The sequence below is a fragment of the Terrapene carolina genome, unplaced genomic scaffold, assembly GCF_002925995.2.
Source record: "Terrapene carolina triunguis isolate 2854851 unplaced genomic scaffold, T_m_triunguis-2.0 Scaffold449, whole genome shotgun sequence".
In the NCBI taxonomy this organism is placed as follows: domain Eukaryota; kingdom Metazoa; phylum Chordata; order Testudines; family Emydidae; genus Terrapene; species Terrapene triunguis.
In genome coordinates this window covers 463,909-490,298 of record NW_020664800.1, presented here as the reverse complement: position 1 = coordinate 490,298, position 26,390 = coordinate 463,909, and the positions used below count along the sequence as shown (strand labels likewise).

Here is a 26,390-nt window from a genome sequence, read left to right as displayed (position 1 = left end):
TGTACTGGCCGCGATTGCCAGGGCAAATTAATCATTAAACACGCTTGCTTTTAAACCATGTGTAATATTTACAAAGGTACACTCACCAGAGGTCCCTTGTGCGCCCTCAGGGTCTGGGAGCACGCCTTGGGTGAGTTCGGGGGTTACTGGTTCCAGGTCCAAGGTGATAAACATATCCTGGCTGTTGGGGAAACCGGTTTCTCCGCTTCCTTGCTGTGAGCTATCTTCATTGTCTTCATCATCATCTTCCTCGTACCCCGAACCCGCTTCCCTGTTGCGTGCTTCTCCATTGATGGAGTCAAAGCACATGGTTGGGGTAGTGGTGGCTGCACCCCCTAGCATGGCATGCAGCTCCGCGTAGAAGCGGCATGTCTGCGGCTCTGCCCCGGACCTTCCGTTTGCCTCTCTGGCTTTGTGGTAGGCTTGCCTTAGCTCCTTAATTTTCACGCGGCACTGCTGTGCGTCCCTGTTATGGCCTCTGTCCTTCATGGCCTTTGAGACTTTTTCTAATATTTTGCCATTTCGTTTACTGCAACGGAGTTCAGCTAGCACTGATTCATCTCCCCATATGGCGAGCAGATCCCGTACCTCCCGTTCGGTCCATGCTGGAGCTCTTTTGCGATCCTGGGACTCCATCATGGTTACCTGTGCTGATGAGCTCTGCGTGGTCACCTGTGCTCTCCACGCTGGGCAAACAGGAAATGAAATTCAAAAGTTCGCGGGGCTTTTCCTGTCTACCTGGTCAGTGCATCTGAGTTGAGAGCGCAGTCCAGAGTGGTCACAATGAAGCACTGTGGGATAGCTCCCGGAGGCCAATAACGTCGAATTCCATCCACACTACCCCAAATCCGACCCGGAAAGGCCGATTTCAGCACTAATCCCCTCGTCGGAGGTGGAGTAAAGAAACCGGTTTAAAGGGCCCTTTAAGTCGAAAAAAAGGGCTTCGTCGTGTGGACGTGACCAGGCTTAATTCGATTTAACGCTGCTAAATTCGACCTAAACTCATAGTGTAGACCAGGCCTAGGGGTTTTCCAACCCTTTAATCATTCTTCTGGCTCTGCTCTCGACTCTCTCTAATTTGTCAACATCCTTCTTAAATTGTGGGCACCAGAGCTGGACACAGTATTCCAGCAGCGATCGCACTAGTGCCAATACAGGGGTAAAAGTAACCTCACTAGTAAAATGTTTTTAATCATCAGTCCCAATTATCAGTCACAGTTTTCTGTTTAAATTCTTTCTCCCAGCTGATATGGCTCATATTGTTTTCAGTTTTGTGAAACTGGCCCTTTTAAAGCACCATTTTAAATTACTGGCTTGGACTTTATTCTGTTTGCACGTAATATAAGTCATATCACTTGCATGTAAACTACCACTCATTTTTAGTTCTGTGATAAATTCCTCTTTATCTCCCAAGACAAGGTCTAATATAGAATTTCCCCATGTTGGATGCAACACTTTTTGAATTAGGAAATTGTCATCTATATAATGTTTAGAAATTCTGCAGATTTTTAGTACTGTCCGCATGAGCCCTCCAGCATGTCACTCAGATTGAAGTCACCCATGATCACATTGCTTTTTTCCCATTATAGTTAGGTGCTTAAGGAGCAGATCGTCCTCTTCCCTAGTGTGATTTGGTGCTTTATAGCAGACACCAACTAGTATCCCTTGTGATGCTGGCAGCCCAGATGCCAGCTCTTGCCCGGGCTGCAGGCATTAGCTAAGAACTGACAACCTCGTAGCTGGAGACCAGACCAGGTCACCCGTAGGTTAGTTTTGCTCAAAATAGGTATTAATCTTATATGAATGTATTTAGCATTTTAAACTGTGAGCTTGTGTGTTGCTGCCTGCATTAATCTCACTGATAATATCTATATCCCCTGTTATAAATTTAAGTGTTTGCTCTGAAAATGTAAACACCTCTCCCCCCCCCCCCCCTGTGCAGTCGAACCCCCTTCCCAAGTGTAAAATACTAGTTTGCCACAGGAGGTGTTATCTTCTGCTCAACAAAAGAAGGCCCATAGACACCAGACAAGCCATTGTGGAACATCAGAGGAGAAAAGAAGTTGTTGTTTGCTCCCCTGCCCACCCTTGAAGAGAAGAAGTGTATGTGAACTCATCCCATCATCCTGAACTCTGGGAGAAGGCTCTCCCAGTGCTGTAAAAAAACTACCCCCACAAGGGGTGCACAGTCTACACTACCACTTTACAGCGCTGAAACTTGCTGCGCTCAGGGGGGTGCTTTCTCACACCCTGAGTGAGAAAGTTGCAGGACTGTAAAGTGGCAGTGCAGACAAGGCCTAAGGGCATGGCTACACTTGCCGATGTAGAGCGCTGTGAGTTAAACCCGCCTTCGGAGAGCGCAGTAGGGAAAGCGCTGCAGTCTGTCCACACTGACAGCTAACAGCGCACTGGCGTGGCCACATTTGCGGCACTCGCAGTGGCATTGGGAGCAGTGCATTATGGGCAGCTATCCTGCATGCAAGTGGCTGCAACGTGCTTTTCAAATGGGTGGGGGGGGGTGGAGTGTGACAGGGAGTGTGTTGTGTGTATGTGGGGGAAGAGAGAGTGGGGTTTGGGGGGGCTGAGAGCATGTCAGCATGCTGTCTTGTAAGTTCAGACAGCAGCAGACCCCCCTGCCCCTCTCTCTCTCTCACACAGCACTGCACAGTAATGGCTGCTTTGTCTCAGAGCAGATAAGCAGCCGGCTGTCAGAAACGGAGCTTTCATAGGGCACTTCTGCATTCCTGCAGCGATTCAAAACAATGACAAGAGTGGCCACTTGACTTAAGGGGATTATGGGATGTTTCCGGAGGCCGATCAGAGCGCAGTAATGGAACACCTCGTTCACACTGGCGCCGCGGTGCTCCAGCGGGGGCGCAGCAAACGTTATTCCACTTGCCGAGGTGGAGAACCAGCAGCGCTGTAGCCACGGAGTCAGAGCGCTCTACGTGCCTTGCCAGTGTGGACGGAGAGTGAGCTGGTGCGCCCGGGGCTCCTTTATTGCACACTAACTCGCAAGTGTAGCCAAGCCCTAAGAATAGACAGATCACTACATGCTGTCACTTTTAGGATCTAGATGGTTACTCATTTGTGTGTATGTTAGGTTGCTTTAACTTGTAAATAACTCTCTTATTCCTTTCTCCTAGGTAATAAACCGTTAGATGGTTTATTACAGGATTGTCTACAGGTGTTGTTCTTGGTGTAAGATGTAGGATACCAACTGATCTGGGGTAAGTGACTGGTCTCTTGGGACTGGAAGCAACCTGAACGTGGTGTGATTTTTAAGTGACCATTTATCACTTAGTCCAGATTGTCTGGGGAGTAAGATAGATAGGAGAGTCTAAGGCAGTGATCCCCAAATTGTGGGGCACACACCCCTAGAGAGGCATGGAGAAATGTTTGGGGGGGGGGGGGGAGTGCACAGCAGGGCCAGGGCCAGCCCCCACAGGAGGTGGGGAGAGAGCACCACACTTCCAGACTCGCTCCGCCCCCAGCCTCACTCTTCTCCCCCAACCGCATTCAGCCCCAAGTCAAGCTGCGCCTCCAGGCCCAGCTCCATCCTCATTCCCTTTCTGACCCCAGCTGCAGCTCCACTCCACCCCCCGCGCCGCTCTGCCCTCAGCATTCCCTCTCCACCCTCGGACCAGCTCCACCTCTAGACCCAGCTCCTCTCCCATCCCCAGTTCTGCCCCAGCTCCGCTGCTGAGGAAGCCTTGGCTGTGCAGTAATGGGGGTGGGGGTGTGCAGACAGTTTCTGTTATTGGCATGTGGGATCGTGACTGAAAAAGTTTGAGCACCACTGGTCTAAGGGGACTGTCTGTGACTCCATGGTAAGATTTTTGCCCATGAACTTTCCTAAATAGTAACGCCTCGCTCTTAGACAGTGCTTTTCATCGGTACAGCCCAAAGCCTTTGACAAAGTTCAGTATTATTATTTCCATTTTACATAGGGGACACTGAGGCACCGAGCAGTTCAAGTGACTTGCACAAGGTCACCCAGCAGTACCTGCTCTATAGGCAGGAACAGACCCCAGCCCGCCTGAGTCGCAGCTGAATGCGCTACCCACTCGTCCCCACGGCCTCTCAGGGCAGGCTCTAACCATTGCCTTGAGCGCCAGTCACGCCAAGCTCCCCAGCAGGGTTCAGTCACATCCGCTGGGTCACACGCAGGAGCCGCCCCTAGCTGCGGAGTCCGGGCGGGGGAAGAATTTCTCAGCTCGCCCCTGGGGTCTTAATTTTGCTCCTGACACCCTGACTGTGTGCGAAATGCTGCGCCCCTGGGCCCCCCCGGCGGTTAGTTTCATGCCCAGGTTCTCATTTGCATACTTCTACATCACTAGGCCCAGATCCAGCTGTGCACCAATGGCCGGGCTGGGTGTCTGCCGCTCCGAGCCCGGCCCCCAGCCACACAGCGAGCCCCAGGCTTATGCCACGTGAGCGCCTCCGGCCATGGACGATGCTGGGCTCCACTAGTCAGGCCTGAGCAGGGCGGGGCCTCTGGGATGGGGGCGTGGCTACGGACCATAGAGAGGGGCTAGAGCGGCTCTAGCAGCTGGGCCAGAGCGGAAGCGAGTAGAGGGAGGGCCGGAAGCTGGCGGCGTGGGGCGGAGCTGGGCAGGGCAGCTGTGGAGCTGAGGTGGGAGATCTGGCTCACGGGGGAAGGGCCCGGGGGGGGCGGGCTCGTGGACGGGGGGCGGGGATCTCTTCCGCCCGAGGGGCTGGATGGGGGAGGGGGCAGCTGAAGTGGGGTCCCAGGGGCCCCTCGCCAGGTGGTGGCACCCGGGGGGGGAGGCAGACTGGCCTCTGGTGTGGGGGCCACGCGCACTGAACGTGCCAGTCCCGTGGGTGAAGCAGCCGGCAGAGCCCGGAGCTGGCTGAAGGGATTGGTGTAGTTAACAATTCAGCTCAGGAATTCCCGCCGTGCAGGCTGGAAATGGGAGAGACTGTGTCAGGCCAAAGGGACCCCAGTAGCAATGGGAGCTCAGCATCTGACCTCCCTAGACCACTTCTCTGTAGTGGGGAATGCTAAGACCTAGTCCCACTGTACCAGTGTTGGGGCCAGTGGGAGCTCTGCTGTAGGCAAGCTTCTGGCAGCTTGGGGCATTTTCATCGCTATCTTAATTAAACCTGCTGAGCTGATGGAAACACCTTTATACAATTCCCTAGTGGAAAGATGGTCGCTGGGGCTCCTTGCATCTTGTGCCAAGGCCATGCAGTCTGCATGTGGGGTCATTATCTTATCGTGTCCCTCTCTCTTCCTGCAGCCCAGTACCCATGGCCAGTGCTCTCCTGGCTACATGCACAGGAGAAGATGAGGTTTTGCTAAGAACTACCGCAATTCCAAGCTTCTGAGGGGTTGTTGCTAACTGTGAGTCAAAGGTATATATGCTGTTTAACCTGTTGCTCCAGATTACAAAGAGTTCTCAATTGGCTGCAGCCTTCTACAGTCCATATTCTTGCCTTTGAAATCCAGCTCTAGTCCATTAAGATGAAAGAGCAAAGAGGGAACATTGTCAAGTGGCTATAGCAGGAGAATAGTTTTGCTACTAATTTATTGTATGGCATTAGCCAAGTCACTGCTGTGTGCCTCAGTTTCTCCAACTGTAAAATGGACATTATAATAATACCTGTCTCTCAGGAGTGGGGTGAGAATTAATGAATGTTCGTAAAGGTCTTTAGGATCCCAAGATGAAAGGTGCTATAGTCATGTACACTGTTATTAAAGGATATTGTGGTCTTAATGCAGATAATTGAAAAAGACTCAGGACTAAATCCTTCTCCCAGTGAATTCAGTGGAAGCAGGATCAGGCCCTAAATGTGAAGAAGCAGTAGCAGCAAATTCTGGCTACATGTGAGTACCCCCATTGAAGTCACAGTCCAGCATGGGCTATCAGCACTGTTTGAACCTGGAACCTTCAGCACCAAAGCTTAGATGTCTACCTCCTAAGTTAAAGGACTAGGTCCGTTAATTGTCAGCTACAGTAGGCTGTGCCTCTTCTCTGGACCACTCCGAGAGCGAGAGAGACAGCCCACTTTACAAATGTGTTATATATTACTCCCCAGCAGGGTTACCCTCTCATGAGTGTCTGAGCTGTCCTAGAGTTCGGGTCTGTTTAGGTGCCAGTTCTATAATAGTCTCTGCCTTGGGCCAATAGCTGGGGTTGAAACCCAAAATATAGACCTTTACCCTTCCCTGAGCAGGATATATAACAAGGTTGTAAAGTGACAAGGTGGGTGAGTAATCGCTCTTATTGGTCCAATTTCTGTTGGTGAGAGAGAGAGAAGCTTTTGAGCCACACAGAGCTGCTCTTATGGTCTCTCTCCCCAACAGAAGTTGGTCCAGTAAAAGATATTACCTCACCCACTTTGTCTCGCTAATATTCTGGGCCAACACGGCTACAGCTACACTACATAAAAGTTTGTAAAGTACCCTGCATTACCACCGCCACCCGGGGTTGGCCCACGCAGAGTGTAGCTGCCGCCTACTGCCCCCAGCTAATAGATCTTGTTTTTTAGCTGAAGTACTAGAAGCTCTGCTTTTGTGCTGAAAGTCCCAGGATCAAACGCTGCTGACAGCCTGTGTCGGGGGTCACTGTATGTGCATGAATAAAGCTAGGCCCGTATGTGAGCATTTGCAGTACTGGGGCCTCTGTTTGTAGTGGCTGATCTTCCACCTGTGAACAATTTCATAGTAAATGTTAGTGTCTGTCTTGGTACTATGGAGCTTTAAAGAGTTGCTACATTAAAAAATAAAAGTAGAAAATTCATTAAGAAGCCGTTTCTGTTTGGGGACAAAAAAATAGAAGAAAATCATTAAGGATAAAGTCAAAGGGAATAAAAAAAATACACAGCACACCACCAAATGTTATGGTACAAACACCAGTGATTGGTAATGTGAATTTTAGAAATCTCTCACTTTCCCTACGTGTTTGTTTGCTGCTGCCTGTAAAAAGCTGCTGTTCCTTCCCTATGACTCTGAATAAGTTTGCTCAGACAGGAGAGCCTTGCTATTCTGCATGCCCCAAACTGGGAAGTTTCTACCTTCTGTGATGAGCAGGCACCAACTTCGCCCCTGTGTTTATTTTCAGAGCCCTTTGGTGGCAGAATGACAGTATGGATGTTGGGGATAGTCCCCTTCTCCCAGACAGCATCCTCTATGAGATTTTCCTGTACCTGGACCACGTAGATGTGCTCTCGGTGGCGTTGGTGTGTCGGCAATGGCATGCGGTGGCCCGCGATGAGTTCCTGTGGAAGGAGCTGTTCTATAGATACTACAGGGTCTCTCGGGAAGTGCCACGGCACCCAGGTCTGGTATTTTTAACTATGTTTAGTAAGTTATCAATTTTGCACTGTTGAAAAGGGCTGGGTTAGCTGACTGGTAGACCTACAGTCTTGTTAATACCCAAAACAGGAACAGCAGCAGCACAAGATTTCCTCCATGCAGCCCTGCCAGTGTGCCTTACTCTGACCTGTAGGGACCCCATCTCTGACTGATAGTATTCTATAAGGGCCCATCCCTGGAGAGCTAAGCACCACGATGTGTGAGGGACATGCAGCTCCCAGTGGATTATTTAATCCTTGGCCTCTTGGACAGGTCAGGTGTGATGTGGGGCACTGGTCCATGTTCCCTGGACTGAAATCCCTAGTTCATGTCACATCAGCCATCACATAGTGACCTAGAGGGGAAAGGGTCTATTGCCCATCAGGCCCTGTTGAAAATTGGGAAATAGCATTTGCTGAAAATTCAGAAATTTTCCCCCTCTCCCCCCACGTCTAAAATTTAAAGATTGTTTTTTTTAAACCTTCTTCAGACTGACAGTTTCTTACAGTACTTAGATCAGGCTGCTGGGTGATTATTGTCCTTTAAGAAGGGCATTAGCAGGTACAACGAATCTCATGTTTATGGTGGTGGTGTATTATCCACTTTCAAATGTGGGTTTCACTTGGCCTTGCACCTGAACATCTTCAACCACTGGTTGAGGACTGGCCACAGAAGACAACAGTGGTCCTTAACCATGGATCACCAGGTTTCCTAGTCTAGAAAGACCCTTGTTGCTGAGAGGACTCAGGGACTGGGCATTGCCAAGGTGCATACAAGTCCCAGGTGGGAGGTGCATGTCTCTGCAGAACTCTGCTCCTCACCATGTGACATGTGTAGCAGCCATGTGCTCGTCCTCCAGTCCCAGTCCGGTGGGAAATCAAGAGGGTGCCGAGGCAGAGAATGCCTGACCTTCCAGCTGAGTGAGGCAGGAGAGTCATGCTGTGAAGAATGAGTGAGCAAAGAACCCATTCTTGGGGGAGGGAGAATGAAGTATAAAAATGGCTGCAAAAATCCACTTGGCTTCAACCCTGCAGCCTTTAGGATGTGTAGCTCCAGCATGGGGCTGCTGCCTGTTTGCTGAACCCTGAAGGTTTTCTGTGTCACCGTAGACTCTCGGCTAACTGGCTTTTAGCTGTAACCAGCATAAGTAAATCCAAAATGAAGGTGTGTTTAGTATTTCCAGGTTAGTTTTGTTTGACTTGTGCGTGTGCTCCTCTAATTCCTGTTTACTCTGTGATCAGAGCTGGCAAACCTGTGTGTTAGATGCTGTCATGTCATTTGACCCGTTAATGCAGTAGAGTAAGTCCAGGAATTCGGGTGGGTACTTCCCCAGCTCTGCTGGCAGGGGGCTGAAAGCAAAAGAGCTGGAGCACTTGGTGCACTGGCCTGTGCTGCTCTCCCCATGTGACATACCTGTGACAAGAGGCCGATATTAAAGGATACCCCAACAAAATGAATGGCTGAACTGGAGTTGCAAAGAGATCATCCAGCCCTAGGGGACTGATGGAAAGGAGCAGAGTCCCCCGGTCTGGTCAGTAGGTAAGTCTGCCCGCGTCAAGCTGCCCCTGTTGAGAAGGGGCTACAATATCAGGGTTCCAGTTCAAACCTAGGGAGAAGCATCGTGTCTGTAGGCTCAGTAAATGGGATCCAGGGGCTGCTGTGATTAGGAGCATTAGTGGAATGGCCAGATCAGAGCTGTGACCCATCTAGCGCACTCTTCTGTCGAGCAGGGGCCAGTGCTGGATACTACAGAGGAAGGTGGAAGACTCCCTTAATGGATGGTTGTGGAATATGCTGCCTATGAGTTTCTTCCTAGCCCTCAGTTAGTGGCTGCTTTGTACCCTGCAGCAGGAGAGTTGATATCCCTAACTTTTGAACTCCTATCTAACGTAACTATGGATGTTCTCATTACCTATATAAATGTCAACTCCTCCTCTGAATCCTTGGCCTTGTCAGTCCTCAAACTGGCCTGTGGAACTCACTGCCACAAATTATTATGCATTTATATAAAAAAAATCTTACTTTTGAGTCTTAAGCTTGTGACCTTTCATTTTCACCAAATGTCCCCAGGTTCTTGTACTGTGAGAGGTCCTAATGTATTTTTGGTGCACCTGTCGCATCTCTCTAAATTAAACAGGTCCTGTTCTTCTCAATCCCACTTCATATAGAAGCCTCTTCTGACCACACATCGTTTCTGGACCTCTCACTTTTTCTATCTCATTGTTGACAGAGGGAACAGAACGGAACTCAGCGTTTCAGATGAGGGTCTCCAGTTAATGTATATAACTGTCACAACAGTAGGACAATGGAACAGACAGCCTAGGGAAGTCATGGAAGCTCCTTCGCTGGAGGTTTTCAAAAGGAGGCTGGAGCCATCTGTCTTGGATGGTTTAGACACAACAAATCCTGTGTGTTGGCAGGGGGTTAGACTAGCTTCCCAGACTACTGTCCCCCTTTCAGGAGTCTGATTTGTCTTGCGTGCCCCCAAATTTCACCCCACTTAAAAATGACTTGCTTTCAAAATCAGACACACAAATACAGAAGTGTCACAGCCACACTATTACTGAAACATTGCTGACTTCTCATTTTTACCATATAATTATAAAATAAATCCATTGGAATTTAAATATTGTACTTACATTTCAGTGTATATAGAGCAGTATAAACAAGTCACTGTATGAAATTTTAGTTTGTACTGATCTCGCTAGTGCTTTTTATGTAGCCTGTTGTAAAACTAGGCAAATCTCTAGATGAGTTGATGTATCCCCTGGAAGACCTCTGCAAGGGTAAATGTACCCTTGGTTGAGAACCACTGGACTAGATGACCCTTGCGGTCCCTTCTAATCCTGTGGTTCTATGGTTCTGTGATTGTGTAATATTCTCACTAACGTTTATCCCATTGCTTATGCATCCTAACATCTGGTTTGCACCTAACCTCTGCTCAGGGCTCAGCAGTAGGCATTCATTGGGCTCTTCATGGTGGTGCCCTACATCTCGCTGTGTGGCTTAGAACCTACCAATGTTTCTGAGTTAAAATCCTTCCAATAGACGTTTCCTTGTACAGTAACTCCTCACTTAATGTTGTAGTTATGTTCCTGAAAAATGCAACTTTAAGTGAAACAATGTTAAACGAATCCAATTGTCCCATAAGATTTAATGTAAATGCGGGGGGGTTAGGTTCCAAGGAAATTTTTTGGGGGCAGACAAAAGGCATTATACTGTACAGTACGGTACTGTGGTTGGGAAGTGCCCCGGCTTACCCCACACAGGCACAGCCCCTGCAGGCAAGGACGCTAGGAAGCACCTTTGCAGCAGCAGTGGTAGCTTCCCCGGAGAACAGGCTCGGATTTTGCCAGGAATGCTCCAGGCCCGCCTCTTCCTGTCCCCGCTCCACTCCAGGCCCGCCTCTTCCTGTCCCCGCTCCACTCCAGGCCTGCCTCTTCCCGTCCCCGCTCCAGCTCCTCTCCGGAGCACGCCACATCTCCCCCCCCACCCCCAAGTCGTAAGTGCTGCCAAACAGCCGTTTGGTGGCGCTTAGGACTTTCAGGGAGGAGCAGAGACGCAGCGCTTCCCTGCTCCTGCCCCTCCCTCCCAGAAAGTCCTAAGCGCGAAGTTCCCTAATTGAGCAAGGACGTTACATTGAAACAACGTTAAATGGGACAGTGTTAAATGAGGAGTTACTGTATTTATTAAGCTGCTCAGAGCAAATCTGATTACCAATGGCTGCGGCTGTGGCAGCCTTGTCTACACTGGGGCTCCTGCCATTGCTAACGCTAGTGAGAAATGTTAAGTCCCTGCTATAGACAAGTCATGTGGCTTTATGGCTTCCACCTATGCTGAGCTTTGACTCCTCCCTCCTATCCGTTTGTGTTGTAGCTGCTGTTTCCTGGTACGAGGACTTCCAGAGGCTCTATGACACCATCCCCTGTGTTGAAGTGCAGACCCTGACGGAGCACAATGACCAGGTCTTACACCTTAGCTTCTCCCACACAGGCTACCTGTTTGCATCCTGCTCCAAGGACTGCACAGTTAAGGTAAAGGGCATGCAGCTATTGTTCTGAGGGGTGTATTCACTCATCTAGGCTGGTCACAGTCAGACTCCAGCTGTGAAAATCTTCTGTTGAGCTCTGATATGCTGACCCCCTCTGGTTAGTGCTATCAGGCCTTCTAGTCAGGAGCTGTGGGGAGGGATTCTGGGGCTGAAACTTCTTAATGTCCAGAAAGCAGAAGGAATGATGGGCAGGTTGGGTGCATCTGAGTTTGTGGGGCTTCGGGCCATCTGAACTGCTCAGTCTGGCCCTTCGAGTGGCTGGTTATCACTGTGACTTCTGGGACTTCTTTACTAGGCAATCTCTGGATGCATAAACCGTAAGGCCAGAAGGGACCATCATGATCAGCTAGTCTGACCCCCTGCTCATCACAGGCCACAGACCCTTCCCCACCTGCTCCTGTAACAGACCCCTAACCTAATTCCCTCGCCTGAGTTTTCCCTCACTGGGATTTCTGACGTAAGCCCCAAGCCATGTGGTGTCACCCCAGCGTGGGCAATGATTGGGCAGGGACTGGGAGAGCAGGGAAACAAGTGGTGTGAACAGTTTTATGGGCCTAGGTGTCAAGCTCCTGACTCTGCTACTGACTTGCTGTCCCCTGGGGTGAGTCATGTCCCCTCCCTGTGCCTCATCTGGGGGCTCCTGACTAACGTCTGCACATTGACTGGTTTCACTTGGCCCTGACCTGGGGAAAGCTGGCTGGGTGCTGCGGGGTCCAGCCTGACTGCTGAGGTGGCCAGTGGCGATGGGGAGGTTGGAAGATGGACTAAGTTAAGGCCAGGTGTCCCTACCTAGACACCAGCTCCATTGCCAGGACCCAGGGGAGTCCTGTCAGACTGCAATGACCTGCTAGCATAGCCCAGCTCCAATCCCACTCGCATTGCACTGGGGCCCCGTGCAGTCAGGTCCCTCCCCCAGCCAGTGACCAGGGTTCCCTCTAATTTCTTACGTCCGTGTGCGGAATGTATTTTGTTATGGGGACCAATAAGGAGGTGATGTGTGACACATCACCTTCATATTAGTGCCCATAACAAAATTCATGTGCTGGGGGTGTGGCCGAGGGATTTGGCGTATGGGAGGGGGTTCGGGGCTGGGGCAGAGGGTTGGGGTGTGGGGGGGGGGTGCAGACTCTAGGCTGGGGATGAGGGGTTTGGGTGTGGGAGGGGGCTCAGAGCTGAGGCAGAGGGTTGGGAAGGGGTGGGTGGGCTCTGGGGTGGGGCTGGGGATGAGGGGTTTAGGGTGCAGGCTGCCCTGGGACTGCAGTGGGAAAAGAGGACACCCCCCCCCCCAGCCCTCTCTTGCCGCAGAAGCCCGGGGCCAGGAGAGAGGCGCCTCTCCCTGGCCGCAGCAGCTTCAGTGGGGCTGGGCCGGACCGAGGGAGGGGCTCCTCTCCTCCGTCCGCGACAGGTCCGCACTGGGGGGACGCCTTTCCCCGCCGCAGCCCTGAGCCCCTGCGTGTGGCTTAATATGGGGAACTTAGGATATGACCCTAAAATGAAGCAGGAGGCAGAACTGAGCTCTCAGAGGCACAACTGTCCTGGGTGCTGCGGAGCACCAACCCTCTGAGGCTGAGGGGATGACCGTAACAAGGGCAGTGCACTGGTTGGGGCCAAATTCATCAAAGCTCTTCATAGCAGTGACTGCATACCCTCCGGTTCCCTTCTGAATGGCGTTCTGGCAGCAAAGCGGGGTTAGCACGTCTCCATCCGGGTGCTCCCGCGCCTCCGGCCTGGTGCTCTGCAAATCCTGGTCCTCTAATGACAGATGCTCTGAGTGAAAGTGTCCAGGTTTCTTAACAGCCTGCCCTGTCCCCTTCGTCCTCAGATCTGGAACAACGAGCTGGCCATTTCCTTGCTCCACAGCTCCAACATGAGGCTGTACAACTGGAGCTACACCCAGTTCTCCCAGTTCAACTCAGATGACACCCTCCTCCTGGTGTCAGGGGTCTTTGTGGGGCCTCGCAACTGCTCCTCAGGAGAGATCGCAGTCATTAGCCTGGGTAATGCTCATTTCAGCTTGGCTCTGCCTTGGTGTGAGTGTGGAACTGGCTGGATGGCCGCAGATTCAGATTGCCCTAGGAAAGCTGAAGGTGGCAGGACGGAGGGGCTGTGACTTGGCCTACGCCTAGGAAAGGGACTGGATGGGGTTTTCATGTCCTTCTTTAAAGGGGACATTGGCAGACTCTAATTGCCACAGTCAGGCAGCAGGAGAGTGGGCAGTGGGCAAGGTTTCCCTCACAGCTCAGTCCTGAGGCCATCCCAGCTCTGCCAATAGCCCCTGACTCACAAGACCATTAACTGGTCTGTTCCTGTCATCACACGCAGCTTTGCTGATGCACTTCCCTCCTGGCCTGGATTGCCCTCCGCTGCTCCAAGCCTGGGACACAACTGATCCTGAGTCGCAGTGTCTTTTGCTACCTCTATCCTGGGTTCCCTACCCAAGCGGAGGTTCCTTATAGGGATGGATTGGCTCAGAGCCGGTGGGCCCTGTTTACATTGATAGCGGTGCTCGCTGTGTCGAGAGAGAGAGAGAGACAGGCCTAGGGGAATATCTGGCTGCTAGTGCAGCGGCTCTCAGACTTTTGTGCTGCTGACCCCTTTCACACAGCAAGCCTCTGAGTGCGACCCCCCCCCTATAAATTAAAAACACTTTTTTGTATATTTAACACCATTATAAATGCTAGAGGCAAAGCAGGGTTTAGGGTGGAGGCTGACAGCTCGCGACCCCCGCATGTAATAACCTCGCGACCCCCTGAGGGGTCCTGACCCCCAGTTTGAGAACCCCTGCCATAGCACCACTGAAAGGCAGTGTGTTGGGAATCCACACTGATAACAAGCTGTAAGAGGGACCAACCATCTTTATATCCACTCTGCTTCCGGGATCAGCTGGGGCTCTGACTTGAATCCCTATCCCATGGGTCCTGTCTCCTGCTTCACTGGGGTCCTTTCTGTGGAGCTGTATTCTCCTTCCCCTTTCTCCTTCCCTACAGAGAACTTCACGCTCCTCTCCAGGGTGAGGAACAAACCCTATGATGTGTTTGGCTGCTGGCTGAATGAAACCAACTTGATTTCCGGCAACCTGCACCGAATTGGGCACATCACCTCCTGCTCTGTGCTGTGGCTGAACAATGCCTTCCAGGTGCGTCCCAGGGCCAAGCTTCTCCAGGCTCTGGGTTGTTGAATAGCCTGGACAGTTCCCATCAGCTGGGCCCGGGGTGTGAGACACTGTCTCGCTGACGTCTCTGCTGAGGCTCCTCTCTGGGAGCCGATGCCTTAGAGAACCCTGGGCACTGCCAATGGGCGAGGAGCGGAGGAGTCTCCCACCATCACGCCTCCTGTCGTGGGAGTTAGGGTCATTCTGGGAGCAAATACCGTGATAGCATGAACTTGGGAGAAGGTTAAGAGGGATGGAGAGCTTAGGTTCATGGTAGAGTTGGCTCAAGGTGGCCCTCCAGTACCCCGCTGCCTCCTTGGCACAGCACCCATTGCAGTGGGCACTTCCCATGTGGCTCTGTGCTGTCTGCTTCCATGCACTCGTGTCGTGTTAATGGGGATGGAGCCTGGAGCCCAGCCCAGGGTCTCATTCTGGAAGGGACCAGAGGATGAGCCACGGTGAGCAGGTGGGTTAAGAGTCATTGGATGCCTTGATGGGTCCTGCGAGAGCTGGGTGCCTGGGGCTGCTGGAGTCTGTCAGCCATCATATCTGGGTGCTTGGCCTTATGGGACACGGGTGCTCGCTGGACAGGGAATTAATATGGACGCAGATGGGTCAAAGAATCCTCCTTGCTAGAGGAAATGGGGGAAGTGAATGTCATGTGACATGTTGGAGGAAGTGCCGTCTCGCACTTTACGGCTGCCAATGAGGGGGATCCGAGCACTGCTCCTGCCCTGTCATGGGCTCGCTGTGACCTGTGGAATTCACTTACCCACTGTGCCTCAGTTTCCTCCTTGGTGAAATAGGGAGAAGAGCCCCTCCCCTTGGGGGGGGGGGAGGTGTTGGATAGGGAGGTTGAGCTCAGTCCGCTTGTTGCGCTTTGAGATCCTCGTTGTTTGTACAGCTCTCCTGACTGAGCCTTACCACAGCAGGCACTGCTATTGGCAGGCCAAGCCTTGGTTCTCCATAGCAGACGGGAGCAGTGTTATTTGTTTGCCACTTGTGCCCCTTCCCCTCCGTTCTTTAGGCTCACGCATGCTCTGTTCCGTCTGCCACCTCTTGTATCAGTTACTCCAGACTGCCCCAGAGAAGGTGGACAAACTGCCTGGCAGCCCATCGCTGTCTTGTTGCTGCCCGGCAGCCCTATAGGATGAGAATAGCTCCTTCATCTTTCCCTGGGTGCTCTGAAACCTCAGTCTTTATACAAGCACCAGGGAGCTCTCGGTGCTGAGCAAAGGTTAAAGTATTAACCCTTGCAGCCCCTGAGAGGTAAGGATTTAATTCCTCCTTTTACAGATGGGGGAAAATGAAGCCTGGATGTTGAGTTGCCCAAGTTGTGAGCCAGCAGTAGACCCTGCAAGTCCTTTTTCTGCCCATTAGCCTGTGCTCCCTTTTTAGTGGTGTTGGCAATTTGCATGCCCAAAGAAGTGGAGTATTCATGTCCCTGGCAGCCTATGTCAGTGCAGATTGGGAGATGGAGCAGCCTGCAGGATGGAGTAGCTGCAGTGAAACCCTCCCGGAGGAAGGAAATGGAGAAACAAACTCTAGGAGCACATTGGTGCCTGTTTTCCCACTCCTAGAATGGCCAGTCAGCTGGCACCAATCATGCTGAACCTGTGGTCAGTATAGAAACTTTGTTCCTGAACCTGTTTGTCAGGACAGGCGGTGTCAGCTAGAGTCTAAAGCAGAGAACGCTGGGTTCTATTGCCAGCTCTGCTGCTATCTGGCTGTGTGACCCTGCGTAAGTCACCGCCCCTCTGTGCCTCAGTTTCCCCACCTGTAAGATGGGACCTGCTATACTGGCCCATTTCCAGGGGGCTCCATTCACCACCACTTGTAAAGTGCTTTGACAGCCTCTGTTGAAAGACCCTAAAGGGCACAGTGCTGGTTAGAGAGGGCTTGGGGCGCCTATGAAGTCTGTTGTAGAAGTGACCCTGAGCCCTCCCATGCTCTCTGGTACTGTCTGGTCACCGCGAGCCTCTCTCCCTTCTCTTAACAGGGCGTAGAGTCTGAGAATGTGAATGTAGTGAAGAGACTGTTCAAAATCCAGAACTTGAACGCCAGCACCATCCGGACAGTGATGGTGGCAGACGGCGGCCGCTACGACGCCCCGGACCTGCTCCTGGACTACAAGGAGCAGCTGGGTGCTGCTGCCGCTCCCTCCCAGGTCTTCGATCTTGGCAGTGACAGTGAGGAAGAGGAGGTGAAGCCCAAGCAGAAAGTGATGCCAGAGCCAGTGGCGCAGGCGTCGCCGGATGGTGGGAGCGGGACAGCAGAGGATGGGCTGCAGCAGTTCCTGGACGACATCCTCGAAGGCCGTGTGATGCCCGTCATGAGTGAGAGCGAGCTGGAGACGAAGGTGGCAGAGCTGCTTGCCAGGAACAGGACTAAACCGCCTGAGCTGAACCAGCTCCCCACAGAGGCCAGCAACAAGAAGAAATACTTAATCTTCACCACAGGATGCCTCACCTACTCTCCACACCAGATAGGTGAGTGGCAGAGCCCTGCCTTGCTCTGCTCCCGCGGGGACAAAGCTGGACAATGACTGGTCACCTCCTAGCACAGTGGCTTTCTGCCGGGTGCCTGCCGGAGTCAAGGTTTGAAAACCGCTTCCCTTCTAACCCCTTCCCAAAATGCTTCCCACCAGGCTGTATCTTTCCAGCCTTGGGCTCTGGCCAAAGGTGAAACTTTCTGGGAAGTTTGTGCAAAATCCTATCAGCTGTTTTAGAGATTTTAAAAAAAAGTCAACTCCCTAGAATTGTTTACAAATAAAAGCCTAGCCAGCCCTTTATTTTGTCACAGCGAGAGGGGAAGGCCTGGGTTTGAGATGTAGATCTTGGCATGGCCATGGGCCTGGCTGAGGGCTCGAGCCCTTGCTGGGTTTAAGACCTCTGAGCGCCTGCAGGCTGCACCCCCAACATGCAGAGCAGATGTATTTTTATTTTTTCTTTCTGTGGCACTTAGAACACTGCCGGGGCAGCCAGTTACCTGGGAGCTCTCGGCAATCCTGACCCCTCCATGGCACTGATTCTCCCGGTTTGGCTTGTTGGGAGATCTCAGTGAGACTCGGGGCAGGTTGGAAGAGGATCAGCTCAGATCTGAGTGCTCTGACCGCCAGCACATTAGGGCTTTGCACATTCAGCCAATGCTCACTTGAAAGCATTCCCACACACAGCGCTCTCTAAAGTGTTACGTCTCGAACCCCACTTTTAAGTGCTCTAATTGTAGAAGGTTCAGTGGTTCCCAGCCCCTGCCTCATTCCCTCGCTGAGATGGAGCCACAGCCACAACACTAGCTGCTGGCTGATTGCCAGGGGCCTAGGTGACAGCCTCGTTGGAAGGGGGCTTTCCCTCCACTTTTCCATCCCCCACGCTGGAGCCTTGAGTGGGAAGAGTCCTGTGGGGCTAGGGCAAATGCTAGAGCTGTGAGGAGTGTCACCACCAGGAAGGGGAGGGGGACAGCTTCTTTTCAAAAGGTCCCTAAGAAGCAGAGCCCAAGGCCAGGGAGGAACCAATCACCTCTAGTACAAGCAGAAGGGGAGGGAGGGGAAGCTGCTCTCCCTGCTCTGCATCTGTTGTGAAGCCACCAGGGTGAAGCGAACTTTGCATCGTCCTGGTTCCTTCCCCTGCCTGCACTCCCCAGTGCAGCCTCCATCCCCCGCTGCCGCTGGCTCGCTTGGCTCTGATCGGATTTTACCACCTGCCTGAGCCAGCAGCGAAGGGTTCCAGGTTCTAAGGTTGTAGAAAACAGTTAAGATGAGCCACTTGGGAAATAGTCTTTGATCATATAATTGAAGCCTGACTCCTCCTGCATGGTCTACACAAGGGGCAGAGTTAAGGGCATGTGTCCAACCCTAGCTTTGGCCTTTTGTGACTTGACCTATGCACTGGAATACTGCACTAATGTAGATCTAGCATGTCCATCTCTAGGTACCACCGCAAATTATGTGCGGCCCTTGGGCTCCTGTAAAGCTGCCAACACAGCCCTCTATGGGACAGAGTTTTGGTGCCTTTGAATTAAAGGGATTTCGTAACTTGGAACTATTGCCTAAAGCAGAGAGATTGATCTTATACCAGGGCAAACCACTGGCTTCTTCCTCTCCCAATGGCAGTCATCACAGAATGTTGGCTCATAGGTTTGTGTGTAGAACAGGCCCCCTGCTCTACACACAAGGACTTGGTATTTAAATTTGCTCACTGCATGCTTGGACCACACCGCTCCGATGAGTCCTACGTGCCCCACTGCTGTGCTATTGACTCACGTGAGCCCAGCGTTCAGTCCTGCTACCAAAGGGCTTGGCTTCGCTCATCTGACCCCTGCTGCTCTCTGGCAGGTGCTTTGGTGGCTGCCCTTTCCTCCCATGCTGCAGGATCTCTCAGCCAGACCTAGGTTTGAATCTGGGAAATGTGCTCCTTAGTCTAATATTCAGATGAAACCCCGCACAGGAGCCAGGGAAAAGGTCATCTCCTTTTCCTGTTGAGGTCCAGGCAGAGTTATGACCCAGGGCCCCTGTTACAGGCACTCAGCTGCGTCTCGTTTGGGCTGCTGGGATGGATTTCCCCAGCCACCTCCCCGACGGGATCTGAAAGCTGGAATTCAGCTGTCATGGTGCTGTGCTCATATGGTAAAACATCCCTCAGGGAACCTATTTGGTGCCCCTTTGTGGTGTAGAGAAGATAAGTGTGACTGGGGGCCAGCTATGGTCACTCAATTAGGATGACCCCAAAGAATGGGGCAGACAGACCCCAAAAAGCTGGTGGAGATTCCAATACTTAGATTTACCAGGCCAGCACAAAACAGCTTCTTTATTACCTCACTGGTTACTCAGAAGTCCAGACTACACAGTTCCCTTAAAGTGATCCAGCCTCAGGCCTCCATCCAGGTACCCATGTCAAATATGATGAAAATGTCTGTAAATCTTATTTCATCATATAAAAGAATAGGTCCTACCAAGCCCAAAGGATCGGACACATCACCTCCCAGGTTAACGAATGTTTCAGATCTTACCCAAATACACACTACAGCCAATTCTTATTAACGAAACTAACATTTATGAAAAAACAAAAGGGAAGGAGTCTGGTTAAAAGATCAATATACAGACAGACATGAGTTCAATTCATTGAGGTGCAGATTCACAGCAGAGATAGTGAGCTTTGTGGCTGCAAAGAGTTCTTTCAGAAATAGTTCATAGGTTCTAGTCCAATGTCCAAATCTCCTAGTCAGGGCGAACCAACATAACTGGGACCTCAGTCTTGCGACTCAAACCTCCCCTGATGAAGCCTAAGCAGATCTGAGATGACAGAATCAGGACCCAGGGGTCTTTTATACAATTTCATGTCTTTTGACAAGTTGGTGTTCAGAAGGTCATTAGCCTGACTTTGAAGGAGGTCCATCACTTAGCTCTAGAATTAACATAAGGCCATTTGCTTGTTCCTCCACCATTCACAGTACATTTCAAAGAGAGATGAATACCGAGATAGCCCATGTTCACAATTCATTGACATGCTAGGATGTTCTTTTGACCTCTGAATTATCAGAATACAGCATAGGTAGGGACTGTTGATTACATTGTCGACCCTACTCATACATATGTAAATACACAAAACCACAAACATCTCCCCACATGTCTTATGAGGGTTATTCATTTTGCAGGATGTTTAACCCTTTCTAGCCATGCGTCACAACAGGCCTTTCACGTGACTCTTGTCCTGCCCACAGGCTGATGCATTGTGGGCACAATCATTGAGGGCTTGTAAATTGCCTTGATCGCCAGATGAAAGTCACCAGGCACAACCAGTGTCCCTTCATTTAAATAATAACAATAATGCCAGTTCTTGCAGTGCTTCTCATCAGCAGATCTCAAAGCACTTTACACACCTGGTCGGTACCATCCCCAGGAGGAGTGAACTGTAAAGGCTGGCAAATGGGCCACATTCACATTTCTGTGCTTCTCTACACTTAAACCGCTGCTACTACCTGTGCCGACGGGAGGGGCTCTCCCATCCACTCCTGAGGTGATGGCGGTGTGGACAGTGCTAGGTTGATGTGGGGGCTGGCTCAGGGATGGGGATGTTTCACGCCCCAAGCAATGTCGTTCTACCGATCTAATTTCCTCGTGTAGTCCGGGCCTCTGCCTCTAGAAGGCCTGAAGTGTGTGTTACTGAGAACTGGGAGGGGTGTTGAGTGGGATCGTCCCAGGACTGATCCAGCTTGGAGGACTCGGAGCTGTGGCTAGGGAGCTCTCTGCCAATTACTGAAGGGATCCTTAGCACGGAGCTTCTCTCTCAACAGTGAGTTTAAAAAAGTGCAAACCAAACTTCTGACTACACCTCCTCCCCCAACTCAGTCTTCTCTGCATACAGGGCTCTGACTCTTACTAAAAATACACTTGGGGGGGACTGACAGTCCGAGCGCTGCCAGGGGCTGAACTCCGGCAGCTGCTCCAGCCCCGCCACTGCTCCTGCGGCAAGGGCTGACGGCCGCTGCTCCAGCCCCACAGGGGTGGATCCAACCCTGGCCGCTGCTTCAGCCCTGGGGCCACCCGCCAGCCAGCAGCTCTGCCCCTACCGGGGTCAGCTGATGCTGTGGAAGTCGTCACAGAGGTCCTGGAAAGTAACAGAATCCGTGACAGAATCGTACCTTACAACTGAGTGAATTGTTCCCAGGCAGCAGGGAAGGGAGCTTCTCTCAAGACTGCATCGGGAAACCACCACTGGTCCCGGTTAATATTGCCCTTGAAAGGAAGAGTTTTGTGTTTGCTTTGGGAATTGTTCTGGCTGTAAACAGTGGGAGTGAAGGGACTAAACACCCCCCTCCTGGCTGCAAACCTCACTGGAAGGGCCCAAATGCTGCTATGGGCTGATGCCCCAGGAATAGCCAGCAGAGGAGAGTGCCAAGGGACTGATGCCCTGTACTGTGCCATGACTCAGTCACCACCCGAGCCTGGTCAGAGAGTCAGTTCCTAGCCAGGGTCCCCCATGTGGGTTTCTTCTCTCCTAGCAGCTTCTAATAAGGGTTCAGAGGGACGCTCCTTGCTCTGGAGCCTGGGGAGCTCGCTTCAGTCCTTTGGCTATTGCATGTTCCCTGCAAGTCAGGCAGCAGCAGCGCCCTCTTGCAGAGCGGACTAATCCCCCTTCCTGCCTCCCTTTCCCCGAAGGGATTAAGCAGATCTTGCCTCATCAGATGACGACTGCTGGACCAGTGCTTGGGGAGAAGAGACGTTCGGACGAGTTCTTTGATTCGCTGGATCATGTCATCGACCTCCACGGTCACATTATTGGAATGGGCCTTTCTCCTGATCACAGGTGGGTGTGGCAGGACGCGAGGCACAGCAGAGCGGAGAGTCTGCCATGGGCACTGGGCTCTTGGCTGCCAGCTGATCACTTTAAGTGTAGTTAGTGGGGGGAGACGGGGGGTTCCAGAGCTTGGTGACTCATTTGAGAAGAGCACAGAGATTGTCCCCTGCCTCCATGGACTCACTAATGCGTGTACGCAGGCCCTTGGTGTTTGAGATCTTCTCCCGACCTCTGCCACAAAGCAAAACATATGGAACTGTGTGTGTCTGTTAGCAGGGGGATAAGCCACGTTGGCCCTGCTGGGGTCTAACCCGGAGTTCTGCTACAGCGCTGTGCAGAGGAGGGCCTCTATGCGGGAGCTGCTCCATGCCACAGGCTGCAGTAATGGGGCATTGGACCCCGAGGGTGTTTCGGAGCGTCAATGGCTCGTGCATGTAATCCAGGTGATGCTTTGCTCATGTGCACAGAGTTGAACTGGTCACAGGATCTGGAGTCAGGAAGGAATTCCACTCTCAAGCAAGTGGGGGAGAGAGTTGAGGACTCTCCATTAGCTCAGCTGGGTGTAGCCTTCATGACCTGTCTGCCAGTGCAGGGACCTGGGGAGCTTGGGCTTCCTTTTGTCTTGTATGTTTGTTTCTCGTGCACGTATGTGTATCACCGTGTGGGGATTTCCTGTGCTCTTCAGAGTCATGGGGCCTGAAGCCGACAGATGGCGGGGAGGGGCGCTTGGTTTAGCCCCCACCGGGGAAGAGGTGGCCAAGAGTCTTGGCTGGAAGGGATGGGAATGGAATTGGGGACCAGCCAGATGCTGATGGTAGTAACAGCGTGCAGGAGCTGCTAAGGCGATGTGTGTTTCCCATCTGTGTGCTCTGGCTCTGTAGCTGGGCCAGGCCGTCTGAGTGGCTGGCTTGGATTGAGGAGCTTGGTGTGTAAGATGAGCTCTCCTTGGAGTTTCCCAGCAGCAAAGGCCTTGTTAGACATTTGGGGGGTTCCTACTTGCAGAACTGAGCAGGGATGGAAATGGCTTAATTGAAACCTTAAAAATAATTCATGTAAATGGGCTGTGTCCAAAACTCCAGCCTGCCCCTCCTTCTCCAGAGTCTGTAACTCAAACCACGGCTGCAAGCTTGTGCTGCAGAGCCAGGCAGTGAAACCAGCACAGTCACACCTGAGAGGTTTTCTAGACCAGATGGTGATGCTGACAGAAGGACCTAGCAGTGTAACCTCTCCCCTCCTGTCCCCTAGGTACCTGTATGTGAACAGCCGGTCCTGGCCGCGGGACTGTGTGATCTCTGATCCCATGCAGCCACCCCCCATCGCAGAGGAGATTGACCTGCATGTGTTTGATCTGAAGACAATGAAGGAGGTGAAGCGAGCCCTCCGCTCGCACCGGGCCTACACCCCCAACGATGAATGCTTCTTCATCTTCCTTGATGTCAGCAGAGATTTCGTAGCCAGGTGCCCAGTGGGCCTGTCTCTCTTGGCCGCAAAGCTGGTGGGATGGGAGAGAAGCCCAGTGTTCCCGACCCCTGTCCCGTGCTACTTGGGCCCCTGGGTTTGTTGTGTTTGAGCTAGGTGTGGGTCTGAGATTCTGCAGCACAGGCCCAGCCTCGGAGGCACTCAGAGGGCAATTCCTGCAGCAGCACGACGTATCTGAAAACCTGTAGGCTTGTACCAAATGGGATGACTGCCAACCACACGCTCAGTGCAGTGACTAGGCTAGCACAGTCAGTATGTTACGCTACCCCCCCACTCTTGATTTGACAGTGCAGTACTGGGTGAGGGAGCTCTGGAAGGTGGTATTGGGGGAGGAGATAGTCGAGGCTTTTGGTGGTTTGGGATTGTGGAAGAAGGAGCATGTTGATGGGTCAGTTAACTCTGAACCCTAAAGACGACACTGGTGAGTGCCCATTGAACTGAGCAGCACAATTTACTCCAGCACTACTGCCCACTCAGACAAACACCCCTGCATCGATTCCCCTTGGCTCCTTGGAAAGGTTTTTCTCACAGCTGTGAGGTCTGGACACAAACTGGGCCAGTATTTTGGGTGTAACCCCAGGCCTTATGGGAGAGGCACCTGTTTCCTCCATACATTTGTGAGGCTTTTGAGGAAGGGGGGTTAGGGCTCCTTTCCCTGTGGCCAGGCTGGGTTCTTACTGGTGTCTTCTGTTCAATGCAGTGGGGCAGAGGATCATCATGGCTACATCTGGGACCGGCACTACAACATCTGCCTGGCCAAGCTGCAGCACGACGACGTGGTCAACTCTGTGGCATTCAGCCCCATTGAGCAGGAACTGCTCCTGACAGCCAGTGATGACACCACCATCAAAGTGTGGCGCTCCCCCCGCACAGTGCGCATCCACCACGCCAGGAGACCTAAGCCCCGGAAGCTGCTCTTCTCCTGGCTCATGAACCAGAACTGAACCATGGCACCTGCTCGTGCTGCTGCCTCACTCCAGCCACACCCTTCATTGTGCTTTGGACCGTGGGAGCGTGGATGTAGAGGAGCTGTGGGCGCAAGGCCCTGGAAGATCCTACCCCAAGAGAGAACCTTGCACTCCCACCCATGGCTCGCATCTGACAAACTGCCCCCACCGTCACTGCAGCCTGTGAGCTGGGTCTGATCTGGGCCTTAGCGGGTCACTGCAGGGCGAACTCCCCCTCCACATCTCACAAGTGCTGCTAGTCGGTCATGCTACTTGCAGCCAAGCTTTGGTCACTGATCAGCACAGACTGGCAGCTTATTTTTCTTCGTGAGCTGGGGACCTAGCCTCACCGAGCTGCTGGCTGCAAAGCAGTTGGCCAAAGGGAAATGTCGCAGCACTGCTCTTGTCATGACACGGCTGTTTTAGTAGCTGTTTTATTGCTGTCTGTCTGTCCCATGCAGGAGGCGCTGACAGTGTTACTGGTCACCCTCCTCCCGTCTTCCGCAGCCAGGTCCTGAATGCAAACTGAGGAGCGAGCAGACTTGCCAAAGAGGCTCTCGCTCAAAAAGTGCAAAGCATTACGGCGCTGGTGCTGGCGTGGCAGCTCTAACATTCTGCTGATGGCAGCTAGCAACTTTCCGCCCCATGTCTCCACCTCGGGCCTACAGAGCCCTTTGGACTGCAGCCAGCTCAAGGCAAGCCTTTGTTGCTGCTTTCCATTAGCTGTGAGCCTGTACACCTCACCACTGGCTTCCACACACGGGTACGGGGAGAGCTGCTGAGTCACATAGGACAGGCCTTGGTGAGCTGCTAAATAACATTAAGATGCTACAGTTGCGTTCCTAATGTGTTGTTTTCCAGGCAATCCACTGCAGTGGTGACCACAAAGCTGAGGTTCCCCCTTCAATGGGGGCAACTTAGGGGCTAGAGTTGGCCATGAGAATCTGAGTCCAACTGTCTTAGCATGAGCCACAAACTCTTGGAGGACATAGCAGGCGGCTCTGCCATCCCAGCTGATGCCTGATGAGAACTGTCCAAGTGCTCTTTCACTGGGGGTGACTTCTCCCTGCGCTGGTACTGGCCTCCCCCAGCGCCTTTAAGTTCTCATCTAACAAAACGAGTCAGTCTTTTCTGTGCTCTGTCACTCAAGGCCCCTGCAGCTGGATGTGGAAGCCTACAGCGGGAGATGAGAGGAAAATGTCTCACTTCCAGGAGCTGGCCCTGGGTCAAAGCTGATCCTTCTTTAAGAACTAGTTTTGGTCTTTGAAAACGTTGGCCTGAGGAATTGAACTTGGCGGCTGAACTAGGATCCTAAATCTACAGGCCTGGATTTTGGAGGTGCAGGTGCTCAGCAGCTTTGAAAAGAGCAGGCTGGATTTGGAAGCAGTGGCTCTAGTCTGTCAAACAGGCGGCGGGGGAGGAAGAGGGGTGTATACGTGTCAGTTGTCAGTACACTCTGCTCAGGCAGACGCACAAGTCAAACTAAATGGTGCTTCTGCTGCTTTCTGTCAGTCCTCTGGGCTGCAGCCTTCTGTGCTGTGTGGACTCACAGGGTTTTAATTCCTCTTATGGGGGCTGGCAAGATTAATAGTGTTGCTACCCTCCCCCAGCAGCAGGCTCCAGGGCCTCTAGCCCCCAGAGTTCACATAACGGGTCTGTCTGTCACTAGCAGCAAAACTTCCCCAGAGAGCAGGGAGGTTTTGTTTGCAAATGGGTCAGAAGACATGGATGCTTCTTGTGGAGCTGTTTGACCATTAAAGAAACTAAATTCACTCACCCTGAGTGGGGATTTTTAAATAGCTGTGAGCTCGTGTGAACCCTTTTCCTGCTCCCTGGCTTCGGACTGCCTGGGCCCGGCCAGGACCTGAGCACAGTAAGGAGCTTTGTGTTGTTCAAACATCCTGCTCCTCACTACAGCACTGAAGAAAGGGCCTGCTCTGCTGTGGCTGCAGTGTGGCTTTCTGCTACCTGGGATTTGAGCTACTATCAGCAAATGGCCTCATCTCTCACTGAGGTACAAGCCCCCAACAACCCCCCTCTAGTACAGAGGCAATGCACTTGGTGGGGCTGTCCTTAAGATCCAGAAGGGACTTGGGTGTTGCGCTGCTGAGTGGGGCAGTGCCTGGAAAAAGCAGAGACCCTCCTC

The 26,390-nt window shown here is 52.2% G+C and overlaps 1 protein-coding gene across 3 annotated transcripts; it reads left to right on the top strand.

Annotated features, from left to right (window-relative positions):
* The first annotated feature begins 5,079 nt into the window (after positions 1-5,079).
* On the top strand, positions 5,080-26,018 carry FBXW5 (F-box and WD repeat domain containing 5). Of its 3 annotated transcripts, XM_029913094.1 has the most exons (10): positions 5,080-5,379; positions 5,747-5,851; positions 7,089-7,306; positions 11,198-11,355; positions 13,195-13,369; positions 14,360-14,508; positions 16,523-17,012; positions 21,680-21,827; positions 23,064-23,276; positions 23,998-26,018. In XM_029913094.1, exons 3-10 carry the CDS (start codon positions 7,114-7,116, stop codon positions 24,239-24,241), a joined length of 1,770 nt encoding a protein of 589 aa, XP_029768954.1. In that variant the 5' UTR covers positions 5,080-5,379; positions 5,747-5,851; positions 7,089-7,113; the 3' UTR covers positions 24,242-26,018. The 3 variants fall into 3 exon arrangements, with proteins under 3 accessions (XP_029768954.1, XP_029768955.1, XP_029768953.1); XM_029913095.1 differs by lacking the exon at positions 5,747-5,851 and having other exon boundaries at positions 5,080-5,368; XM_029913093.1 differs by lacking the exon at positions 5,747-5,851.
* Positions 26,019-26,390: the final 372 nt, after the last annotated feature.

Bases quoted from the DNA above. Each gene is read 5' to 3' on its own strand.
- FBXW5 (XM_029913095.1), top strand. From the start codon at position 7,114: ATGGATGTTGGGGATAGTCCCCTTCTCCCAGACAGCATCCTCTATGAG. The intron at 7,307-11,197 runs GTCTGGTATTTT...TTTGTGTTGTAG, and splicing joins GGAAGTGCCACGGCACCCAG to CTGCTGTTTCCTGGTACGAG. The intron at 23,277-23,997 runs GTGCCCAGTGGG...TGTTCAATGCAG, and splicing joins AGCAGAGATTTCGTAGCCAG to TGGGGCAGAGGATCATCATG.